The sequence below is a fragment of the Trachypithecus francoisi genome, unplaced genomic scaffold (assembly GCF_009764315.1).
Source record: "Trachypithecus francoisi isolate TF-2019V2 unplaced genomic scaffold, Tfra_2.0 Lachesis_group12, whole genome shotgun sequence".
Lineage (NCBI taxonomy): Eukaryota > Metazoa > Chordata > Mammalia > Primates > Cercopithecidae > Trachypithecus > Trachypithecus francoisi.
Genome location: NW_022681457.1, coordinates 100,359,550 through 100,380,397, shown reverse-complemented (window position 1 = coordinate 100,380,397; position 20,848 = coordinate 100,359,550). Strand labels below are relative to the sequence as shown.

Below are 20,848 nucleotides of genomic sequence, written 5' to 3'. Positions count from 1 at the left end.
GTTAATTTAGAAAGTTTATTTTGCCAAGGTTGGGCCTGGTGCGGTGGCTCACGCCTGTAATCCCAGCACTTTGGGAGGCCGAGGTGGGCAGATCATGAGGTCAGGAGATTGAGACCACCATGGCTAACACGGTGAAACCCCGTCTCTACTAAAAATGCAAAAAAATTAGCTGGGTGTGGTGGCGGGCACCTGTAGTCCCAGCTACTAGGGAGGCTGAGGCAGGAGAATGGCATGAACCTGGGAGGCGGAGCTTGCAGTGAGCCAAGATTGCACCACTGCACTCCAACCTGGGTGACAGTGCGAGACTCTGTCTCAAAAAAGAAAAAAAGTTTATTTTGCCAAGGTCGAAGACACATGCCTGTGACACAGCCTCAGGAGGTCCTGACAACATGACAACATGTACCCAAGGTGTCAAACCACACTTTGGTTTTATACATTTTAGGGAGTCACGAGACATCAACCAACATATGTAAGATGAACATTGGTTGGTCTGGAAAGGCGGGACAACTTGAAGTGGGGAAGAGGCTTCCAGGTCATAGGTAGATAAGAGACAAATGGCTGCATTCCTTTGAGTTTCTGATGAGCCTCTCCAAAGGAGGCAATCAGATATGCATTTATCTCAGTGAGTGGAGGGGTGACTTTGAATAGAATGGGAAACATGTTTGCCCTGAGCAGTTCCCAGCTTGACTTTTCCCTTTAGCTTAGTGATTTGGGGGGTCCAAGGTATTTTCCTTGCACATGACTATCTCTGGATCCTGGGATTGTACGTGATTTGAATTTTTTTTTATTTATCTTTTTGTTTTCAAATGTTCTATAAAGGCCAAGTCCAATTTTTATGAGAAAATTTTAAATATCAAAAATCAACATGACTCATCTCCCAACCAATGTTGGATGTGGTGCTGATAAGAAGTTTCACTCCTCCAGCAAACTATTGGATCGTGTTGCAACTCTCTTCTTGGGGGAATGGCTGACTTGCCAGGAATGGGAGACAAATGAGGGTGTTACCAGGGAGGCAGGTTAATTTAAGGCTCTTCAGGAAAAGGTACCATCTGTGATGCAAATCCTATAGGAGATCTAGAGTGTGTGGCAGAACATGAACTAAAATATCCAGCACACCCAGATGCATATTAATGAGTCTGAGATAGAGATCGATCAATTCCTAGAGTTAAAGCAGGCAGGCCTCTAGTTTCCCCTTCTTTATTTCTCACTGCATGCTCTCTCATGCAGCGATTTCTCTCCTCATCAGAAGCAGCTCCGTTTCCTCTCTCCCTTTCACTCCACTACATTTATTGTGCACTTACTACCTACCAGAACCAGATGTTGTTACAGGAGCTGGGAATACATCCATGAACAGACTAATCCCTGCCCGCATGGAACTGATATTCTACTTGGGACTTAGGCCTTAAACCAGTAATTGCATAATTATTTTATTAATTACAATTGTGATAGATGCTTTGAAAAAGTACTACAGGGAGCCATGGAATCATTTACGGTGAATATCAGTTGGGATTGTGTTTGGCTGCAACAGACACCTAACAAGATACAAGAATATTTCTTTACCATATGAAGGCAGTATAGATGGAGGAACCCAGGGCTGGTACGGCAGCTCTGGTGTCACAAGGGATACAGGCTCCTCATCTTTTGGATTCACTATCCTGACATGTGGCTTCCATCTTCAAGATTACCTCCTGGTCCAGAGTGGCTGCTGGAGCTCCAGCCATCATGTTCACATTGCAGTCTAGAAGAAAGAACTGCAAAAGGTTGGGCCAGGCGCGGTGGCTCATGCCTGTAATCCTAGCACTTTGGGAGCATGAGGTGGGCGGATCACAAGGTCAGGAGTTTGAGACCAGCCTGGCCAACATGGTGAAACCCTGTCTCTACTAAAAATACAAAAATTAACCAGATGTGGTGGCGCATGCCTATAATCCTAGCTACTCAGGAGGCTGAGGCAGGAAAATTGCTTGAACCTGGGAGGCGAGGTGGCAGTGAGCCTAGATCACACCACTGCACTCCAGCCTGGGTGATAGAGTGAGGCTCCATCTCAAAAAAAAAGCAAAAGGGTACCTCTGCCAGCCAAGTCAGCCTCCCTCTGCTCATATCTCACTGGGCAAAAGTAAAATTTTCCTTGTAAACTGATTATAAACCAGCTCATGTTTCCTGAGCATCTGCAATGTGTCTGGCACTTTACAAAACAACTTTGCAAGGCAGGTATCATCGATTCTATTTAACTTTGGGAGGCTGAGGTGGGAGGGTCAGTTGAGCCCAGGAGTTTGAGACCAGCCTGGGCAACAAAAACGAGACCTTGCTTGTAAATTATAAAAATAATAATGAAAAAATCCATTGTAAGAGATGAGAAAAGTAAGCCTTCACAGGCTTAAAGAACTTGCTCAAAAATCACACAACCAGCCAGTGGTAGAGCTGACTTCCTGGAGCCCGTACTCTTTCCATTGTACTTTTCTGCCTTCCCATCAGCAACTAAAAACGAAGCAAGAAAGTTCCTCAGATGTGTCATAGACTATATTTAAAGAAAGGTCACTTTTTCCTATTTAAAATGCATTAAACAATGCAACCAATTAAAAGAACTTAGATTAGTACAAAAGCAGGGACTCGGTTTGTTTTGTTCACTGCTATATTCCCAATGCCTAGAACCGTGTCTAGTAAACATACTGGCATGGGAAGAACATTTCCATAACCCCTGAATGTTCTGTGCCCCTTTCCAGTTAATCCCTACCCTCAGAAGCAACCGCTATTCTGATGCTTATTACCATACATTAGTTTTGCCTCTTCTTGACTTTCATATAAATGAAATCATACATCTATGCTTTTTGACTTCTTTTGCTCAACAATTGCTTTTGAGATTTATCCGTTATGTATCAGTATTTCATTTTTTTTTTTTATTGCTGTGTAGTATCATATTGTTTGAATATACCATGGTTTTCTTATCCATTCCTCTTATGGGCATTTGGGATATTTACAATTGGAGAACAGTATGAGTAAAGATTTTTTGTTGTTGTTTTGTTTTTGTTTTTGTTTTTTTGAGATGGAGTCTCACTCTGTTGCTCAGTCTTGAATGCAGTGGCACAATCTTGGCTCACTGCAACCTCTGCCTCTCGGGTTCAAGCCATTCTCCCACCTCAGCCTCCCGGGTCACTGGGATTACAGGTGCCCGTCACCATGCCTGGCTAATTTTTGTATTTAATTATGTTGCCCAGGCTGGTCTCAAACCCCTGACCCCAAATGATCCACCCACTTTGGCCTCCCAAAGTGCTGGGATTATAGGGGTGAGTCACTGCACCCAGCCAAGATGTTAAGAGCATTCTTGTACCAGCCTGTTTTTTGGTAGACATTTGCCTAGGTTTCTCGAGTCTACATCTAGGAGTGGAATTTCTGGGTCATAGGGTAGGTGTACATTTAGCTTGGTAAACTGGCAGTTTCTAAAAACAGTTGCATCCTTTTACATTCCACCAGCAATGTATGTGAGATAGAGATCTTTTGCCACTTGTATTATTTTCATAGCACAGCTCCAAAACAAACCTAATAAAGATTTGTTAGGATATTTACTGTTAAATCTACTAAAATAAGAATAAGAAAATCTGAAATGAAATCGCCGGTCTAGAAATTCTCCTGAAAGGCAAGAGGTGTGCTACTCGGGATCTGTGGCATCATCTGAGAGGTTCTGCTTAAGTTTTCCAGGGCAGCGAAATGCTTAGCAACCTGGGCATAGGTTTCAACGGATTGAGCCACAGGGATCAATTTCTCTTTTTCTCAGCCTGTAACTCAAACCTCACATGAGATGGAGAGGGAGTGTTAGAAATGTGAAACTGTGTCAAGTTCATTCATAACAAGCATTTATTACCCACCGTGTGGTCATCACCTCGCTAGACATGATGGTAAAGAGGAAGGATGTGGAAGATTCTGTTCTTGTTCTCAAGTTATCGAGTTGCTTACAATGTAGATGATAGATACAAGATGGCAACTCTTCCTCTGTTCACCATGGAAAGGCTGGTGTTTGTTCTTCTAGATTCTGCCTTTTGCCTTTTCTGTGTTCTATTCTACATGCGCTCCCGGGATCATTTCATCTGAGCCCGTGGTTTCAACTCACTCCGTCCCAAATCACTACTCATTGAGCTCACTCCTAGGCTCCAGATGCATGTTTTCCAACTGCTTCCATCCTCAGCTCCTCTCTACCACTCATAATTTACATACATTTCCTCAGTAAACTGTGTTAACACTGCCTCTGAGATATAGCCAGAATCCTACCATTTCTCATTGCTTCCCCCATCACGACCCTGTCCAAGCCACAGTCATCTCTGGTCTGCACTTGTGGTGATACTTCTTCCAAACCAATATCACTACAGTAGTGCTGTTGCCTGCCCTTGATTCATTCCCCTTTCTTTTGGTAATAGAAACTTGGATCTCCTTTGGTGAATGTAACCATCAGCATCCCAGCAGATGATTAATCTAAAGTGGGTTTAGTAAAGGTTCCATACAGATGTGTGGGCAGGGTTGAGGGAAAAAGCAGGTCTGATGGTGTGATACACTGTGGCAGGAAACAGAGGGGAGCCATTATCACCTCCAGGGTGGATAATTCTGGAGGTGGAGAAAGGAGAATTGACTAGAACTAGGAGAGAGTACCTGCGTGAAGAAGGCCAGTTGACAGAAGCTTCAATAAATGCATGTAGCCAACCTGCAGCAACCCAGAAGGGCAGGGGCCAGAGGAATAAAACCCTTACGTTCCTCCTCCTCCAACCCTTGGGTCTCATTTCCAATGTCTTCTATTTGGTGAATTCAACTGTAAGTCAGAGGACAAGGGACCTGTGGAAGCAATCCATGCAGGTTGGCCTCTTGAGGCTCAAATCAGGAAGGAAAAGGGTGGAGAGTAGATCTGGAAGGGCCAACAGAAATGGTCTAGCACAGGAAGCCAGCTCTCCCCAAATCTCAGCCCATGCGATTTGAGAGGAGCTGTCAGAATGTTCCATGCTCCTCAGGAGAGTGGTTTAGTGATGCATGGGTAACACAAGTTAGACCAATGAGATGTAGTCCTGGGACTTTTGTTGACAGCATCAGGGAAAAGAAACTCCCTTTCTGCTGGAAAGGGTGTGATTTGAAGTTGTAAGCAGCCATTCTGCCATCTCATAGGGAAAAGGAAGCCTAAGAATGAAAAGTCAACAGGAAATAGAGTCAAGAAATGGAGAGAAAAGACTTAATCCTGATGTCGTAGTTTAAGCCCCTGAATCCAGCCATGCCTGAAGCCCCAAACTTTTCTGTTATGTGAGTCAATGCATTCCATTTGCTGCTTAACCCAGTCTGAGTGATGTATTCCATGAAAAAAAAAAAAAGAAAATCTTGAATAATACCGGACAATGTGAACTCCGTTCCTTGGCCCATCATGTAGATTGCTCACTTCTTCCTCTGCTTTGTCAGCGCGTCGCCAATGTCTCAAATAGTGCACATCTACAATTGTGTCACAATCACTGTCTCCCCTATCTGTGGGCTCCTCAGGTGGTGGATCTGTATGGGCCTTACCCGTGCAAGCCCAAAACCTGCACAGGGCCTAATACCTCAGAGAAACTCAGTTAAACAAACTAACCTGGTTGTTTGACTTAGGATCTCTCAAGGCCATTTGTGTGTGTGTGTGTGAACATGCATCAGACATCTCCAGGCAGGGCTATGGAATGCAGCTGTTTCCAATCTCATGTGATGTGAAAACTCAATTTTTTTGGCCAGGTGCAATGGCTCATGCCTATAATCCCAGCACTCTGGGAGGCCAACGCAGGAGGACTGCTTGAGTTCAGGAGTTCAAGACCAGCCTGGGCAACATAGTGAGACCTCATCTCTACAAAAAATAGAAAAATTAACCAGGCATGGTGGCATGCACCTGTAGTCCCAGCTACTCAGGAGGCTGAGGTGGGAAGATCGCTTAAGCCTGGATGGTTGAGGCTATGATTGTGCCACTGCACTCCAGCCTAGGCAACAGAGCAGACCTCATCTCAAAACAAACAAAACAGAACAAAAAACCCTCAACTTTTGCAAAAGTTGCTGTGTTAGAGGAATTTAGAGAAAAAAAATTACTGCAGTCCTTAGGGTGACTTTGACAAAAGAAGCAGTTTGCAATCACTATTAGTTAAGCGAATGAAAGTGAAGAACTTAGTTAAGACAAGATGGGGAGCAGGAGCAGCAGGGTTGGAGGCAGCAGGAACCACAGAAGCAGCAAGCAGGAAGCAGGAAGGGTGATCTGCTGGGTATACCTCTGTGACGGTGCTGGTCTCAACTGCTGGAGAGCCCTTGGGGTCATAATCCAACCCCGATTCCTCAGTTTACATCTAACAGGGATTAGATGTGCTGTACACATTTTAGTCCATCTTCCTGCCCCATGATGCAGGCACTGAGTGCCTTTGATGTTAACCTTCACTGTGCCTCACTTTGCCTCTGAAAGGCCTTGAGTGGGTAGAGCTGATTTTCTTCTGACTGCATTGCACATTCCTTTTTTTTTATTTTGAGACGGAGCCTTGCTATGTTATCCAGGCTGGTCTCAGACTCCTGGCTTCAACCGATCCTCCCGCCTCAGCCTCCTGAGTTGCTGGGACTATGGGTGCGCACCACCGCGCGGCTGCGGGTCCTTGCAGGTAGGAGCTGAACCCAGTTATTTTCCCTGCTCTGTGACCCTGCTTCCCTCTCTGCCGGCTAAGGGAGGAGACACCAGCTGCCTTCCAAGTTGTGCTCAGGAGCTTTGTCATCATAGTTGTTATTGGTAATAATAATACTTGCCAATGTAAGCCTCGGTTCTACCACTGAAACGCGCTGAACAGTTTAGACCCCGGCTCTTCCCTTTGCCTAATAGTTGTAATCATGTCCCATGGTCTCCTAGGGCGTCGGAGACAAGCAAGCAAGACAGCATGGAAGCGTTTTTACACGAAAAAGAAAGCATTATACATGTGAATTGTACGACAACGGTAGATAGGGCATAGGGTGAAGAGGAGTAAGAGGAGGAGGGAGAGCGGGAGGAGCGAGAAGAGCACGAGTGGGGAGGAGGGGAGGGGAGGGGAAGGTGTGGGAAAGGGGAAGAGGGTTGTACCCGCCAGGGCGGGACCCAGCCTGTGCCGTCCCACACCTGGTGCTAGCTCCAGCTCAGGTACTTGAGGCCGCCTCTCCTCGGGCAATGAGGCGCCGGGAAGTCCCCCGCATCTGATAATACCCGGGCCGCCGGTTGCCGGGAGGTGAACCGAGGTAAACTCGCCGCGCGCGGGGCGCAGTGTACATAGTAACCAGCCCTGAGTAAACGTTCGTCATATTCCTATGAGCTGCCCCGGAGACTGTCCTACGGGGCTAGCAGGAAAAGGAGATCGGCTCTCTCCGCTCCCGGTGGAAAACGAGAAGGTCGCCAGAGGTCCTGTTTTGGGGGGATCTAAAGCCCCTGCCCCAGCGCTACAGCCCAAGCCCCCTAAAGGCTGGGGACCAAGGACCCGGAGGAGCGGAAGGAGGGTGCGCGCGCGCGCGCGGCGAGATACCCCCACCCCGGCCCCCGCGCGCCCCCGCCCCGGCCCCGGCCTCTGCCCGGCCTCCGGCGCCTGCGCCGCCGCGCGCGCGCCCTGCCAGAACAGAAGGGGACGAGGCGGGCGCGCGCAGGCGCGGGCGCGCGCGCGGCGCCGGCAGCCTAGCTCAGCCGGGACACCGCCCTAGTCCGCGCCTAGGCGGCCGCTCTTTCCGGCGTCGAGGGCGTGGCGGCGAGGCTGCTGGTGCCCGCGGCTCCTGGCTTTGCCCTCGGCCCCGCCTGCCGCCTTCCAGGCTCTCGGAGGCCCCACAGCTCGCGGCGCCCGGCTCCCCGCAGACCCGTCGGGCCGCCAGGGCTCGTCCGCCGCCCTCCCGGCTGTGGTCCTGCGGCGGTGGGGCGTGCCGGTGAGGCTCCTTGGCGCCCGCCCTCTCCAGCAGGTTTGCACCCAGCGCGGAGCGGGGGTGGGGCGCGGGGCGGTGGCGGGGGGCGTGAGAAGTTAAAAATAAAAAAAAGGAAGAAGGCACCCCCAGAAGCCCGGGAGGGGTGGGAGCCCCGAGCCGCGGGACCCAGAGATGCTGGGTCGTCGCAGCGACGTCGCCTCCCGCCGCACCCTTCTCGCGCGCGGAGTCTAGTCTGGCAGCCTCGAGGGTGGTGTCCTGGAAAATAAAACAAAAGTGTTTTGTCTTCTCCACCAACGATTTTCTCCCACCAAATGTTTGACTTTTTGAAAAGCCGACAGGCCCAGCCTGCCTCTGAAGGCAGGAGCAGTGCATGGGCGCCTGGAAGGTGGAAGCCCCCTGTCTTTCTCCCTTGCCCCGCTGCCCCCACGGTGCGTGGATCACTATCGCATCAGTGACTCCCTAACTTCTTGAAACTTGTCTGTCTGCTTCTGTCCGCCGCCTGGACAGGTAGGGCAGGAGTGATCTGTTCCAGATTGATTCGTCTAGCTTCCGTGCAAAATCTGATCATCTCCTTTAGAGATTAGGATTCTAGTGTAGGAAGCAGTCCAGATCCGTGTTTCAGATACAAACAAGGATTATTTAAAGTGATGTTTTCCTGTAGTGCTGAAAGCCAAAAATATTTGCTTCCACTTGTTGGAAGCCACTGAGGACACCACATTTATTTGAACTTTTCATAGAAGTCTCTGATGTACTATTTGGCAAAAGAAGCAATTGATTTATCGGTAGCTGTGATTACATACGATGTAAAGTAATTTGTTCTAAGACTGTTTCATTGGCTTTAGTTCAATATCTTAAGCTCTGTAAACACGTAATTCAGCAGCTAGATATGCATCACACAAATGTGTTCTTTTTGGTGGGGATTTAAATTGATCTTCTAGAAATGGGCTTTCCATGCAGAAAGACTGTGAAAAGCCTGAAAACTGAGTCTCTTTGTTAGCCAGGTCATCAGCTTTACATTTTACTGCATTGGCAAGCCTTGCCTTTTTTCTTTTCTTTTCTTTTCTCTTTTCTTGTCCTGTCCTGTCCTGTCCTGTCCTGTCCTTTCCTTCTTTTTGAGGCATAGGCCTGGCTCTGTCACCCAGGCTGGAGTGCAGTGGTGCAGACACAACTCACTGCAGCCTCAACTTCCCGGGATCAAGCGATCCTCCCACCTCTCAGCGTCCCGAGTAGCTGGGACTGCAGGTGCCGGCTAATTTTTTGTAGAGATTGGGTCTCACCATGTTGCCCGGCTGTTCTTGAACTCCTGAGCACAAGCCTTCCATCGACCTCTGCCTCCCAAAGTGCTGGGATTACAGGCATGAGCCACCGCGCCCGACCTAGACCTTTTTTCTTAGCCTGGAAACAGATTTCAGTGCTTTTCTAGGAAACAAGATTTTTCCTGCTGTTGAAATATAACGTTTGTAAAGGTTTCAAACGTGAACATTAGGTAACAGACAAGATCAGATTTTGTATGGTGTTAGAGTTGTTGGTTGAAGGACTTAAAATATGAAAAGTAGCGTGAACCGGAAATTCATTAGCCTGAAGCCTGTGAAATAATGGAAGCTCTGAAGTTCAACACCATTTGTTACTTAGAAAAAAAAAACCACAGAAGGTGGAGGTAGGACAGCAGTCTCCACTTTCTCCCTAGAATGTAGAGGTTCTATCCAGGGGAAAGGAATTACACACAGCACAAGAAATAGCATCAGTCTTATATATCTCAACTTCAGTTATTCTTTAAAGCCTGTTGTTTTCATGTGTTTTGTAGGCTGGTTGTTGTTGTTTATTTCTATCTGTCTCTTGCTAACAAATTCCTGGTGGAGTGGAACCTCAATTTTAACAGGGCTAATTCTAGGTTATCTGTGAAAACAGGACATGGGTCACTGAAACATAAAAAATACAAAAATCAGATCTTCACCTGTTTTAGTTTACCGTCGCACCAAATTTTTCTTACACGCAGCTGCTAAAAAATAGTACAGTTCTACCTGTAAGTGGTAAATGAGTAGAGAATAGAAGGTAGGGCTTTGTGATAGCCGTTTGGAACTTCCCATTGATGGTCCTAAGTGGCTTTTCGTTGTTGTTTTTGTTTTCTTTTTCTTTTCTTTTTTTTTGAGATAAGTTCTCCTTCTGTTGCCCAGGCTGGAGTGCAGTGGTGCAAACACAGCTCACTGCAGCCTTGGCCTCCCAGGCTGAAGTAGTCCTCCCACGGCAGCCTCCTGAGTGGCTGGGACTACAGGTGTGCACCATGTATTTTTTTTTGCAGAGATGGGGTTTTTCCATGTTGCCTGGGCTGGTCTTGAACTCTGGAGCTCTGGCAGCCCGCCTGCCTCCACCTCCCGAAGTGCTGGGATTACAGGCATGAGCCACCACACCAATCCAGGTGTTTCGTTTTGTTTTTTAACTTAGTTGAAATTTATAATTTAGAAGTTTATAAAAGGAACTTAGTAGCCCAAAGCACCTGTGTTTATTTTATACATTTTATGTATTTTATTTTGTTCATTTTATAAATACGGAAAAGCCAAGTGATCTTCCCTAAGGTTATTCAGCAGGACGCTTGTAGAGCTGAAAATGGAGCACTTGTTTGCTTCCAGTATTGCTTGCTAGCATTTTTAACACATACACAAAGTAAAAAGTGCTTCTAGCTAAGATATTGAAATGTTCACCAAGTTGGGAAGCTTATTAATTTGAAAAATTATTATTTTAATCCTGGAGGAGAAAGAATTTGCCTTTTCCTGATCAGAACAGAAAATGCAAGATCCATGCCATGTGCTTGGCATTTTGCCTTGATAGATAACTTTTATCACAGGCTTGTTGTGGCAGACCAGATGGTCATGCTACTTGGAGTTTTTGCACTCATTTGATATTTCCATGAAGAAACAATTTGCCAGAAGCCAGCCGCAGTTATAGTTGTGCTGAAGATGATGGGAAACCTGGATTAGCACAGACTTTTGCTTACAGGAGCTGGAGGATATTGGTTCAGCCCGCTCTGCTGGGCCAGTCAGGAGTTCCCTGGATTGGTAAACTGAGGAACAGTTGAGTCTTGTGATGGTTGGAGCGGAGCGGTAATCATACCACTGCACTCTAGCCTGGGTGACAGAGACCCTGTCTCTAAAAAAAGAAAAAAGAAAGAAATATAGATATCTTGGGACAAAAGACAAATAATTTGACAATAATCTAAAAAAAAAATGGAAGGAAAATAGCTAAGACGTTATTAGGATAACTGACAAAATTTGAATCCAGATTATGCATTTGACAAATTATGTATTAGATAATAGTATTATATCCATGTTAAATTTCCTATTTTTGATAAATATCTTATGGGTTATGTAAGAAAATTATCTTGTTCTTATACACTGAAGTATTTGGAAGTAAAAGGGGTATGTTCCATCTTTCAATGGCTCAGGAAAATGCACGTCTATAAAAATAGAGAAAGATAAAGCAGATGGACAAAACAGAAGGAATTAGTGACTCTGGGTAAAGGATACAGCGTACCTGAGTTCCTCCTGCTATTCTTATAACTTCTGTTTGAAGTTATACCAAAAAAAAAAAAAAAAAGGTACTCAGAATTGAAGGTAGAAAACAGGAATGAAGGTGTGACATTCTAAGAATTTTTTTTTTTTAAGTCAGGTGAAGGATTGTTTCCTGTGTTCTGTTTTTTAAAATCTTTTTATGGGTTAGACGAGGGAACTTGAAACAAACAAAAAAAATCTTATCAAGAATAGGTTGACTTTCTCAAATTTCAAAATCTAGTCAGCCAGAGCTCCTCAACTTGTCAGCCTCCAAAAACCCAGGCACAGTATTTTCTTTGCGTCTTTTTAACGGGTTGGGAATAGGATAGAAACATTAGTGCCTCTACGAGATAAGACACAAAGACAGCCCACCTTTAGAGATACTAAAAGTAAATTGCTTTGGTTTGATCATTTCCCTGCCTAGAAACCCACAATGGCATGCTGATAGTGACATGGTTTTTATGTCAAAACTCTGTAACCCTACTTTCTTGGCAACCTGGCCCATACCTGCCTTTCCGACTGTCTCATGCCACCCCCACCAAACACCTTGCACCTTAGCCATGCCAGATGACGTGAACATGCGGGTCCTATTGTCTTCCTGCCTTTGTTCATGTCCTGCTGGCTTTGCATGGAATACTCCCCATTCGTTTCCTCCTGAAATTCTGTTCATCCTTGAAGTCTCACCATCGCCTCCTTTGGGAAGCTATCTCTAACCCCATGCAGAATTCAATTTACCTGTGTCTGTGCTGACCTATCAGTGGGGTCACCACAATGCTACCTGCTTTTGTTCAGCCTCCCTTATTAAGCATACACTATGAGCGGGAAACTGCCAGGGCCTGGGCTTCACAGATACAGTCTTGTAGCTAGGAGTGATTTGTAAACAAATAATCACAACATAAGTGTGTATAACAGAAAAATGAACCAAGCACTGTAAGAGCTAAGTCCACCTGCTAACTTTGTCTTGAAGAAAAGACTAATAGCCACAGTGAGATACAGTATCACTCCCTGCCCTGCTCCCCCAGGGCCCCTTTCCCGATTGGAGATTTCTGGCACAATAAATGAATAAGTTAAAAACAGTTGTTGTACCTGTGGGCCACCCAGATAGATATATTCAATAGAAAGTGAAAAATACGGCTGGGTGTGGTGGCTCACGCCTGTAATCCCAGCACTTTGGGAGTCTGAGGAGGGTGGATCACCTGACATCAGGAGTTTAAGACCAGCCTGCCCAACATGATGAGACCCCATCTCTGCTAAAAATACAAAAAGTTAGCCGGGTGTGGTGGCACGTGCCTGTAGTCCCAGCTACTCAGGAGACTGAGGCAGGAGAATCGCTTGAAACCTGGAGGCAGAGGTTGCCAGTGAGCCAAGATCGTGCCACTGCACTCCAGCCTGGACAACAAGAGCGAAATTCTGTTTCAAAAAAAAAAAAAAAGAAAGAAATTGAAAAATACAAGACTAGAACTCAGGAGAGAGAGTGAATCCTGGTATATAAATTTGAACGTAGCTATATAAATCAGTGATTTTCAGGGTGTGTAGGCAGGAAAGACCAACAGGCAGATCACAGTCTCTTGGGGACATGGTACTTTTCCAAATTACCTATCCTTCTTATTGCTCAAGGTTCTGCTCTGGCTTCCCTCCCAACTTTGGTGACATTCATCCTCTCTTAAGGTCGTTGCATGAAATGAGAGTCAGTATTGACAAAGGTGTGTGTGAACCACAGAGAGGCAGGAACTTGATTGAGAACCTCTGGTGGTTAGGCAGCTAAATACTCCAGTGTGGATAAAATCACCCAGGAGAGGAAGATGAGGAAAAGAGGATGAGGATGTGGAGAAAGAGGAGGCAGTAAAAAAGATAGAGTTGGTGAGGAAGAAGGGCCAGGAAGAGCCAAGAATGAGTGGAATAGGCAGGCTGGTCATGTGCTACAGATATAGGCTGAGACTTGACACTGGGTTTCAACTACAGGCTTGTTCGGGGATGTCGTGGGTTTTGTTACAGATCATTGTAACAAAGCCGGTCACACGAATTTTGGTTTCCCAGTGCATATAAAAGTCTTGTTTACACTATACTATAGTCTATTAAGTGTGCAATAGCATATGTCTTTAAAAAATGTATATACCTTCATTTAAAAAAGACTTTGTTGCTGAAAAATGCTAACGATCGGCTGGTGTGGTGGCTCACACCTATAGCCCCAGTACTTTAGGAGGCTGAGGTGAGTGAATCACTTGAGCTCACCAGATCCAGACCAACCTGGGCAACATGGCAAAACCCCATCTCTACAAAGAATACAAAAATTAACCGGGCATGATGGTGTGTGCTTGTAGTTCTAGCTACTTGGGAGACTGAGGTGGGAGGATCACCTGAGCCTGGGAAGGTCAAGGCTACAGTGAACCATGATTACGCCACTGCACTAGAGTCTGGGCAACAGAGTTAGACCCCCATCTCAAAAAATAATGCTGACGACTGAGTCGTAATCTTTTTGTAAGTGGAAGGTCTTGCCTTGAGGTTGATGGCTGCTAACTGATCAGGGTGGTGATGCTGTAGTTTGGGGTGGCTGTGGCAATTATTAAAATAAGACAACAGCATTTCGTGACAGATTTCTCTGTAGTGTGTGATGCTGTTTGATAGCATTTTACCTACAATAGAAGTTCTTTCAAATTTGCAGCCAATCCTCTAATCCCTGCCATTGCTTTATCAACTAAGTTTATGGAATATTGTAAATCCTTTGTTGCCATTTCAATGATGTTTACAATATCTTCCCCAGGAGTAGATTTTATCTCAGGAGACCGCCTTCTTTGCTCATTCACAGGAAGCCAACTCCCATCCATTCAAGTTTTGTTTGAGATTGCAGGAATTCAGTCACATCTTTAGACTCCACTTCTAATTCTAGTTCTCTTGGTATTTCCACCACATCTGCAGTTATTTTCTCCTCTGATGTCTTGAACACCTCAGAGTCATCCATGAGGGTTGAAATCAACTTCTTCCCAACTCTTGTTGATGTTGCAATTTTGACCTCCTCCCATAAATCACGAATGTTCTGAATGGCATCTAGAATGGTGACTTCTTTCCAGAAAGTTTTCCATTTACTTTGCCCAGATCCATCTGAGGAATTGCCGTCTCTGGCAGCTGTATACTTACGAAATGTATTTCTTAAAATAGTAAGACTTGAAAGTCAGAGTTACTCCTTGATCCATGGGCCGCAGAATGGATATTGTGTTAGCAGACATGAAAAGAAATCTCCCTGTGTATTTCTGTCAGAGCTCCTGGGTGACCAAGCGCATTGTCAACGAGCAGTAATATTTTGAAAGGAATCTCTTTTTTTTTTTTAGCAGTAGGTCTCAAGAATGGGCTTAAAACATACAGGAAACCATACTGTAAACAGATATGCGGTCATCCAGGCTGTATTGTTCCGTTCATAGAGCATAGGCAGTGTAGATTTAGCACAGTTCTTAAGGGCTGTAGGATTTTTAGAATAGTGAATGAGCATTGGCTTTAACTTATAGTTACCAGCTGTGTTAGCCCCTAACAAAAGAGTCAGCCTGTTCTTCGAGGCTCTGAAGCCAGGCATTGACTTCTAGCTATGAAAGTCCTAGATGCATCATCTTCCAATAGAAGGCTATTTTGTCTATATTGAAAATCTGTTGAGTGTGGCCACCTTCATCAGTGACCTTAGCTAGATCTGCTGGAGAACTTGCTGCAGCTTCCACATCAGCACTTGCTGCTTCGCCTTGCATTTCTATGTTGTAGAGACAGTTTCTTTCCTTCAGCCTCATAAACCAACCTCTGCTAGCTTCAGACTTTTCTTCTGCAGCTTCCTCAGCTCTCTCAGCCTTCATAGAAGTGAAGAGAGTTAGGGCCTTGCTCTGGATTAGACTTTGGTTTAAGGGAATGTTGTGGCTGGTTTGATCTTCTATCTAGACCACTCAGACTTTCCATATCAGCAATAAGGCTGTTTTTGCCTTTTTGACATTTGTGTGTTCACTGGAGTAGCACTTTCAATATCCTTTGGGAACTTTTCCTTTGCATTCACAACTTGACTGATTGGTGCAAGAGACTTAGCTTTCAGCGTCTGGGGACGAATCTTCCTCAGTAGGCTTAATCATTGCTGACTTTTGATTTGAAACGAGAGACTCACGAAGCTTCCTTTCACTTGAACACTTAGAGGCCATTGAAGGGTTATCAGTTGGCCTAATTTCAGTATTGTCGTGTCTCAGGGAGTAGGGAGGCCCAAGGAGAGGGAGAGAGTCGGGGGAATGGCCCCAGTCAGTGGAGCAGTTAGAACACCCACAACACATACTGATTAAGAACACCCACAGCCAGGTACCATGGCTTATGCCTGTAATCCCAGCACTTTGGGAGCTGAGGTGGGCAGATCACAAGGTCAAGAGATCAAGGCCATCCTGGCCAATATGGTGAAACCCTGTCTCTATTAAAAATACAAAAAATTAGCTGGTTGTGGTGGCGTACACCTGTAGTCCCGGCTACTCTGGAGGCTGAGAATCTCTTGAACCCGGGAGGTGGAGGTTGCAGTGAGCCAAGATCACCCCACTGCACCCCAGCCTGGCGACAGAGTGAGACTCCGTCTCAAAACAAAACACCCACAACATGTATTGGTTAAGGACACCTACATGTATTCATTGATTAAGAACACCCATGTGTATTGATTAAGAACACCCACAACATGTATTGATTAAGTTTGCCATCTTATATGGGTGCAGTTCATGGTGCCCCAAAACAATTACAATGGTAACATCAAAGATCACTGACCACAGATCACCATAACAGATACAATAATAATGAAAAGGTCTGAAATATTGTGAGAATTACCAGAGCATGTCAAACATGAAGTGAGCACATCCTGTTTGAAAATGGCACTGATAGACTTGCTTAATGCAGGGTTGTCATAAGCCGTCACTTTGGAAAAAATGCAGTTCTGTGTGATACAGTGACGCATGATAAAATGTAGGATGCCTGTTGGGAAGCCGTTGCCATCCATGAGGAGGGCAGCTGCAGCCAAAAGGTAGTGCGGAGGCCAAACTACACCTAATTCAGGAGTGACTAGAGCAGAGGGAGCGCGGCAAGAAGATATCACATTTCCTAGGAGCTGGTAGGAAGGTGAAGGAGAATTAGGGCCGGTGTGAAGGGAGGGTAGAATCCAGATGGTAGGGCTTGCGGGAACACATATGTTTGCTGAGGAAGAGGAACAAGTGGAGAAGAAGGAATTGAAAGTATAGCTGACAGTTTGGGAGGCCGAGGTGGGCCAATAACTTAAGGTCAGGAGTTCGAGACCAGCCTGGCCAACATGGTGAAACCCCGTCTCTACTAAAAATACAAAAATTAGCCGGGCATGGTGGTGCATGCCTGTAGTCCCAGCTACTTGGGAGGCTGAGGCAGGAGAATGGCTTGAACCTGGGAGGCGGAGGTTGCAGTAAGTCAAGATCGCACTACTGCACTCCAGCCTGGGTGGCAGGATAAAATTCTGTCTCAAAAAAAAAAAAAAAATTAAGTACAGCTGACAGCTGATGGAACGAAGTTCTTTAGGAGAGCGGGTGCTTACCATTGTTGAGGAGGAGAAATGCTGGCTTTGCTGGGAGTGCCTTGAGGGTAGGAACCATGTTCTCTTCACTCCCCAACACCAAGCAGTAGGCACTCAGAAAATGTGTATACAAATGGGTAAAGATTTTACTTCTTAGAAGTAGTCTTGATTAGTATTATAGAATACCAAAAACCCTCACTATTTTTATTCTATAATTACCATTCTGTATTGTACTGTGTATAAGCAATGTATTTGTGACCTTCTGTTCTTTGAGATAAAAGTGAAAAATCACAAATCAGGTGGTATTGAGGTAGTAATCATAATCACTTAGTTTGTCTGTGCCTGCTACTTATTTCTCAAATTCTGCCCCTACATCTTGAAATGTGTCATGTCCAAGACTCTCTGCTTGGTGGATGTGATGTGCAATTCATTGGAAGAGGCAGACATGCACAGAAACAGTCTATGAGAGACAGATTCTGTCCTGTTATTCCACTCAGGGACACTGTCAGCTTCAGACATTTGCCTTAAAATTGGTTATTTTTTAAAGTTCAGAAAAAGGGGCTGGGCGCAGTGGCTCATGCTTGTAATCCCAGCACTTTGGGAGGCCGAGGTGGGCGGATCACGAGGTCTGGAGATGGAGACCATCCTGGCTAACACGGTGAAACCCTGTCTCTGCTAAAAATACAAAAAATTAGCTGGGCGTGGTGGCAGGTGCCTGTAGTCCCAACTACTTGGGAGGCTGAGGCAAGAGAATGGTGTGAACCCAGGAGACGGAGCTTGCGGTGAGCCAAGATTGCGCCACTGCACTCCGGCCTGGGCGACAGAGCAAGACTCCATCTCAAAAAAAGTTCAGAAAAATGACATCTTTTTATTTTTTTAAATTTTTTGTAGAGGCAGGGTCTCACTATGTTGCCAGGCTGGTCTTGAACTCCTGAGCTCAAGTGATCCTTTGATCACTGCCTCAGCCTCCCAAAGTGCTGGGATTGGCCAGGTGTGGTGGCTCTCACCCGTAATCCCAGCACTTTGGGAGGCCGAGGTCTGCAGATCACCTGAGGTCAGGAGTTGGAGACCAGCCTGGCCAACATGGTGAAATCCCATCTCTACCAAAAAATATAAAAAATTAGCCAGGCATGGTGGTACACGCCTGTAGTGGAGGCTGAGGCATGAAAATCGCTTGAACCCAGGAAGCAGAGGTTGCAGTAAACCGAGATGGAGCCACTGCACTCCAGCCTGGGCAGCACAACACGACTCCATCTCAAAAAAAAAAAAAAAAAAAGTGCTGGGATTATAGGCGTGAGCCATTGCACCTGGCTCTCTTTTTGATTTTCTGTGTTAAATTTTGCCTACTGCAAATATTTCAGATATTAACAAAGACTGAATTTATAGACAGCTTTTGATTCTGTGTAACTTAATTCTTTCAAGTGTATTCAAAAAGAACAAATTGGTTAGGAGAGGTACAGTCAGCTCATCATAGACCATATTTCAGGGTGCAGATGGTGAGAGAATTAGTGTGGGTTGTATTTGGCTGTGCCAGTTACACTGTTGTAGATGGAAAACCCCAAACAAATATGTGGAGGCTCTTCTGGTTCACATTTTTCTTTCTACTGCTTATAAACTGGAGTACATATTGATATGATCTCATTTTATATTACCCTTTTTTCCATAAGTTCACTAGAAAACGTTTTGCCTTTTTTTCTTAATAAATCATTGCCAGTGAAATATGTTACATAAAATATGCTAAGCAAATCAAATTAGCGTATCTAGAATTCACTTATGAGGACTGAAATGCTTTGATTTAAGTACTGAGTTAGCTTTCTAAATAAGATTCCTTCATTTGATGAATTGCAACCTGGAGACATTGATTGATTGGAACATTATTTGGCCTTCAGAGTTTTACCTCTGCGTTTTCTTTTTTTTAACAGTGGGTGCCTGATTCTAGGACTATACAGACGGAAAAGGCCCACTTTGGAGGATAATGCTGAGGGACACTATGAAATCTTGGAATGATAGCCAGTCAGATCTGTGTAGCACTGACCAAGAAGAGGAAGAAGAGATGATTTTTGGTGAAAATGAAGATGATTTGGATGAGATGATGGATTTAAGTGATCTGCCTACCTCCCTTTTTGCTTGCAGCGTCCATGAAGCAGTGTTTGAGGCACGAGAGCAGAAGGTAGGCATCTATCCTCCCTTTCCCTGCATTTGTAGCATGTTGAATGTGTGTGGATTTGGGGAAACAGAGCATGACTGGTCCCTGACAAATTAAGTATAGAAAATGTATGTCCACTTTTAGGCCGGGCGCATTGGCTCACACCTGTAATCCCAGCACTTTGGGAGGCTGAGGCGGGCAGATCACCTGAGGTCAGGAGTTCGAGACGAGCCTGGGCAACATGTAGAAGCCCTGTCTCTACTAAAAATGCAAAAACTAACCAGGTGTGATGGCGCACACCTGTAATCCCAGCTACTCGCAGGGCTGAGGCAGGGGAATTACTTGAACCTGGGAGGCAGAGGGTGCAGTGAGCCAAGACCATGCCACTGCTCTTAAGCCTGGAGGACAGAGCGAGACTCCGTCTCAAAAAAAAAAAAAAAAGAAAGTGTACGTCCACTTATAGATGTTGCCGCAGAATTTTTATTGTATTTTTAGAGGAGTGTCAGTCTGCAGCAGATAGGAAATGTTTCAAAACCAGTCCTTCTCCATAGACACTTTGAGAAGCACTGGCATTTAGTGAACTCTCAGTCAAGTCTTATTCAATCCATTTACTTATTTATTCACTTACTCATTTTCAGAGACTATAATTAAAGAAAACCTGGAGATCTGTAGCCGGGCTTCCTGTTACTTGGGAGTGTGTTCACAAAAGAAGGAATTCAGCTTTTTCCTGGGGCTGATTTACCTAAAACCTATTAGGACTATTTGATTTTGTCATAACAAAATTGTTCACGTTTCTTGTATTAGTTTCTACAACTGGGGAAAATGATTGAGCTTATTTTAAAGATTCCTTTAGTTCATTTATTATTTACCTAGAAAGAGAGTTGTGTGTGTGTGTGTGTGTGTGTGTGTGTATTTTGTTTTTCCCCCTCATGACCTCACAAAAGGCTATAGGTCTTAGTCCCACAAAAGTAAAATAGCTCTGCCACTGGGATGTGTTTTCCATGTTCTGAGGCTTTTTCTCAAAACGCTATTGCTGGCCCTTTAGTTTTCAGCCAGTGCACCCAAAATATTTCCCTTCCAGTGACTTTCTTGGAGCAGAACTTCGATACCGTTTAACTCAGGACATACTTGAGTGCCTACACTGTGCCAGGCACTGGTGCCATTTGCTTCAGGGGATAGAGCGTGAGTCATGCAGCTTCTGTCTCATGGTGTCTAGCCCTGCAGCAAAATCAAGGCCAGGCAGTAGGGATGACAAGTAATTATGATATCAAATGGAATCTTAGTGCCTTTAGAAACACTTGAAAGTGGCCGGGCATGGTCGCTCACGCCTGTAGTCCAAGTACTTTGGGAGGCCAAGGCAGGTGGATCACGAGGTCAGGAGTTCTAGACCAGCCTGACCAACATGCTGAAACCCCGTCTCCACTAAAAATACCAAAATTGGCCGGGCGCGGTGGCTCAGGCCTGTAATCCCAGCACTTTGGGAGGCCAAGACAGGTGGATCACGAGGTCAGGAGATCGAGACCATTCTGGCTAACATGGTGAAACCCCGTCTCTACTACAAAATATGAAAAACTAGCCGGGCGAGGTGGCGGGTGCCTGTAGTCCCAGCTACTCGGGAGGCTGAGGCAGGAGAATGGCGTGAACCCGGGAGGTGGAGCTTGCAGTGAGCCGAGATCGCGCCACTGCACTCCCGCCCCGGCGACAGAGCGAGACTCCGTCTCAAAACAAAAC

General features: G+C 45.4%; 1 protein-coding gene across 5 annotated transcripts in view; it reads left to right on the top strand.

Moving 5' to 3' along the window:
* The first annotated feature begins 6,626 nt into the window (after nt 1-6,626).
* RCAN3 (RCAN family member 3) overlaps nt 6,627-20,848 on the top strand; it is a 37,181-nt gene continuing 22,959 nt past the window's right edge. Inside the window, exons 1-3 of one of the 5 annotated variants that reach the window (XM_033227805.1) lie at nt 7,578-7,929; nt 8,225-8,321; nt 18,894-19,141. In XM_033227805.1, the coding sequence (XP_033083696.1) occupies nt 18,947-19,141 (195 nt within the window). In that variant the 5' untranslated portion in view covers nt 7,578-7,929; nt 8,225-8,321; nt 18,894-18,946. Of the gene's footprint in view, nt 7,228-7,577; nt 7,930-8,224; nt 8,322-8,379; nt 8,401-18,893; nt 19,142-20,848 lie in introns of those variants that run through there. The other 4 variants (XM_033227807.1, XM_033227804.1, XM_033227803.1 and 1 more) reach the window with 4 other exon arrangements.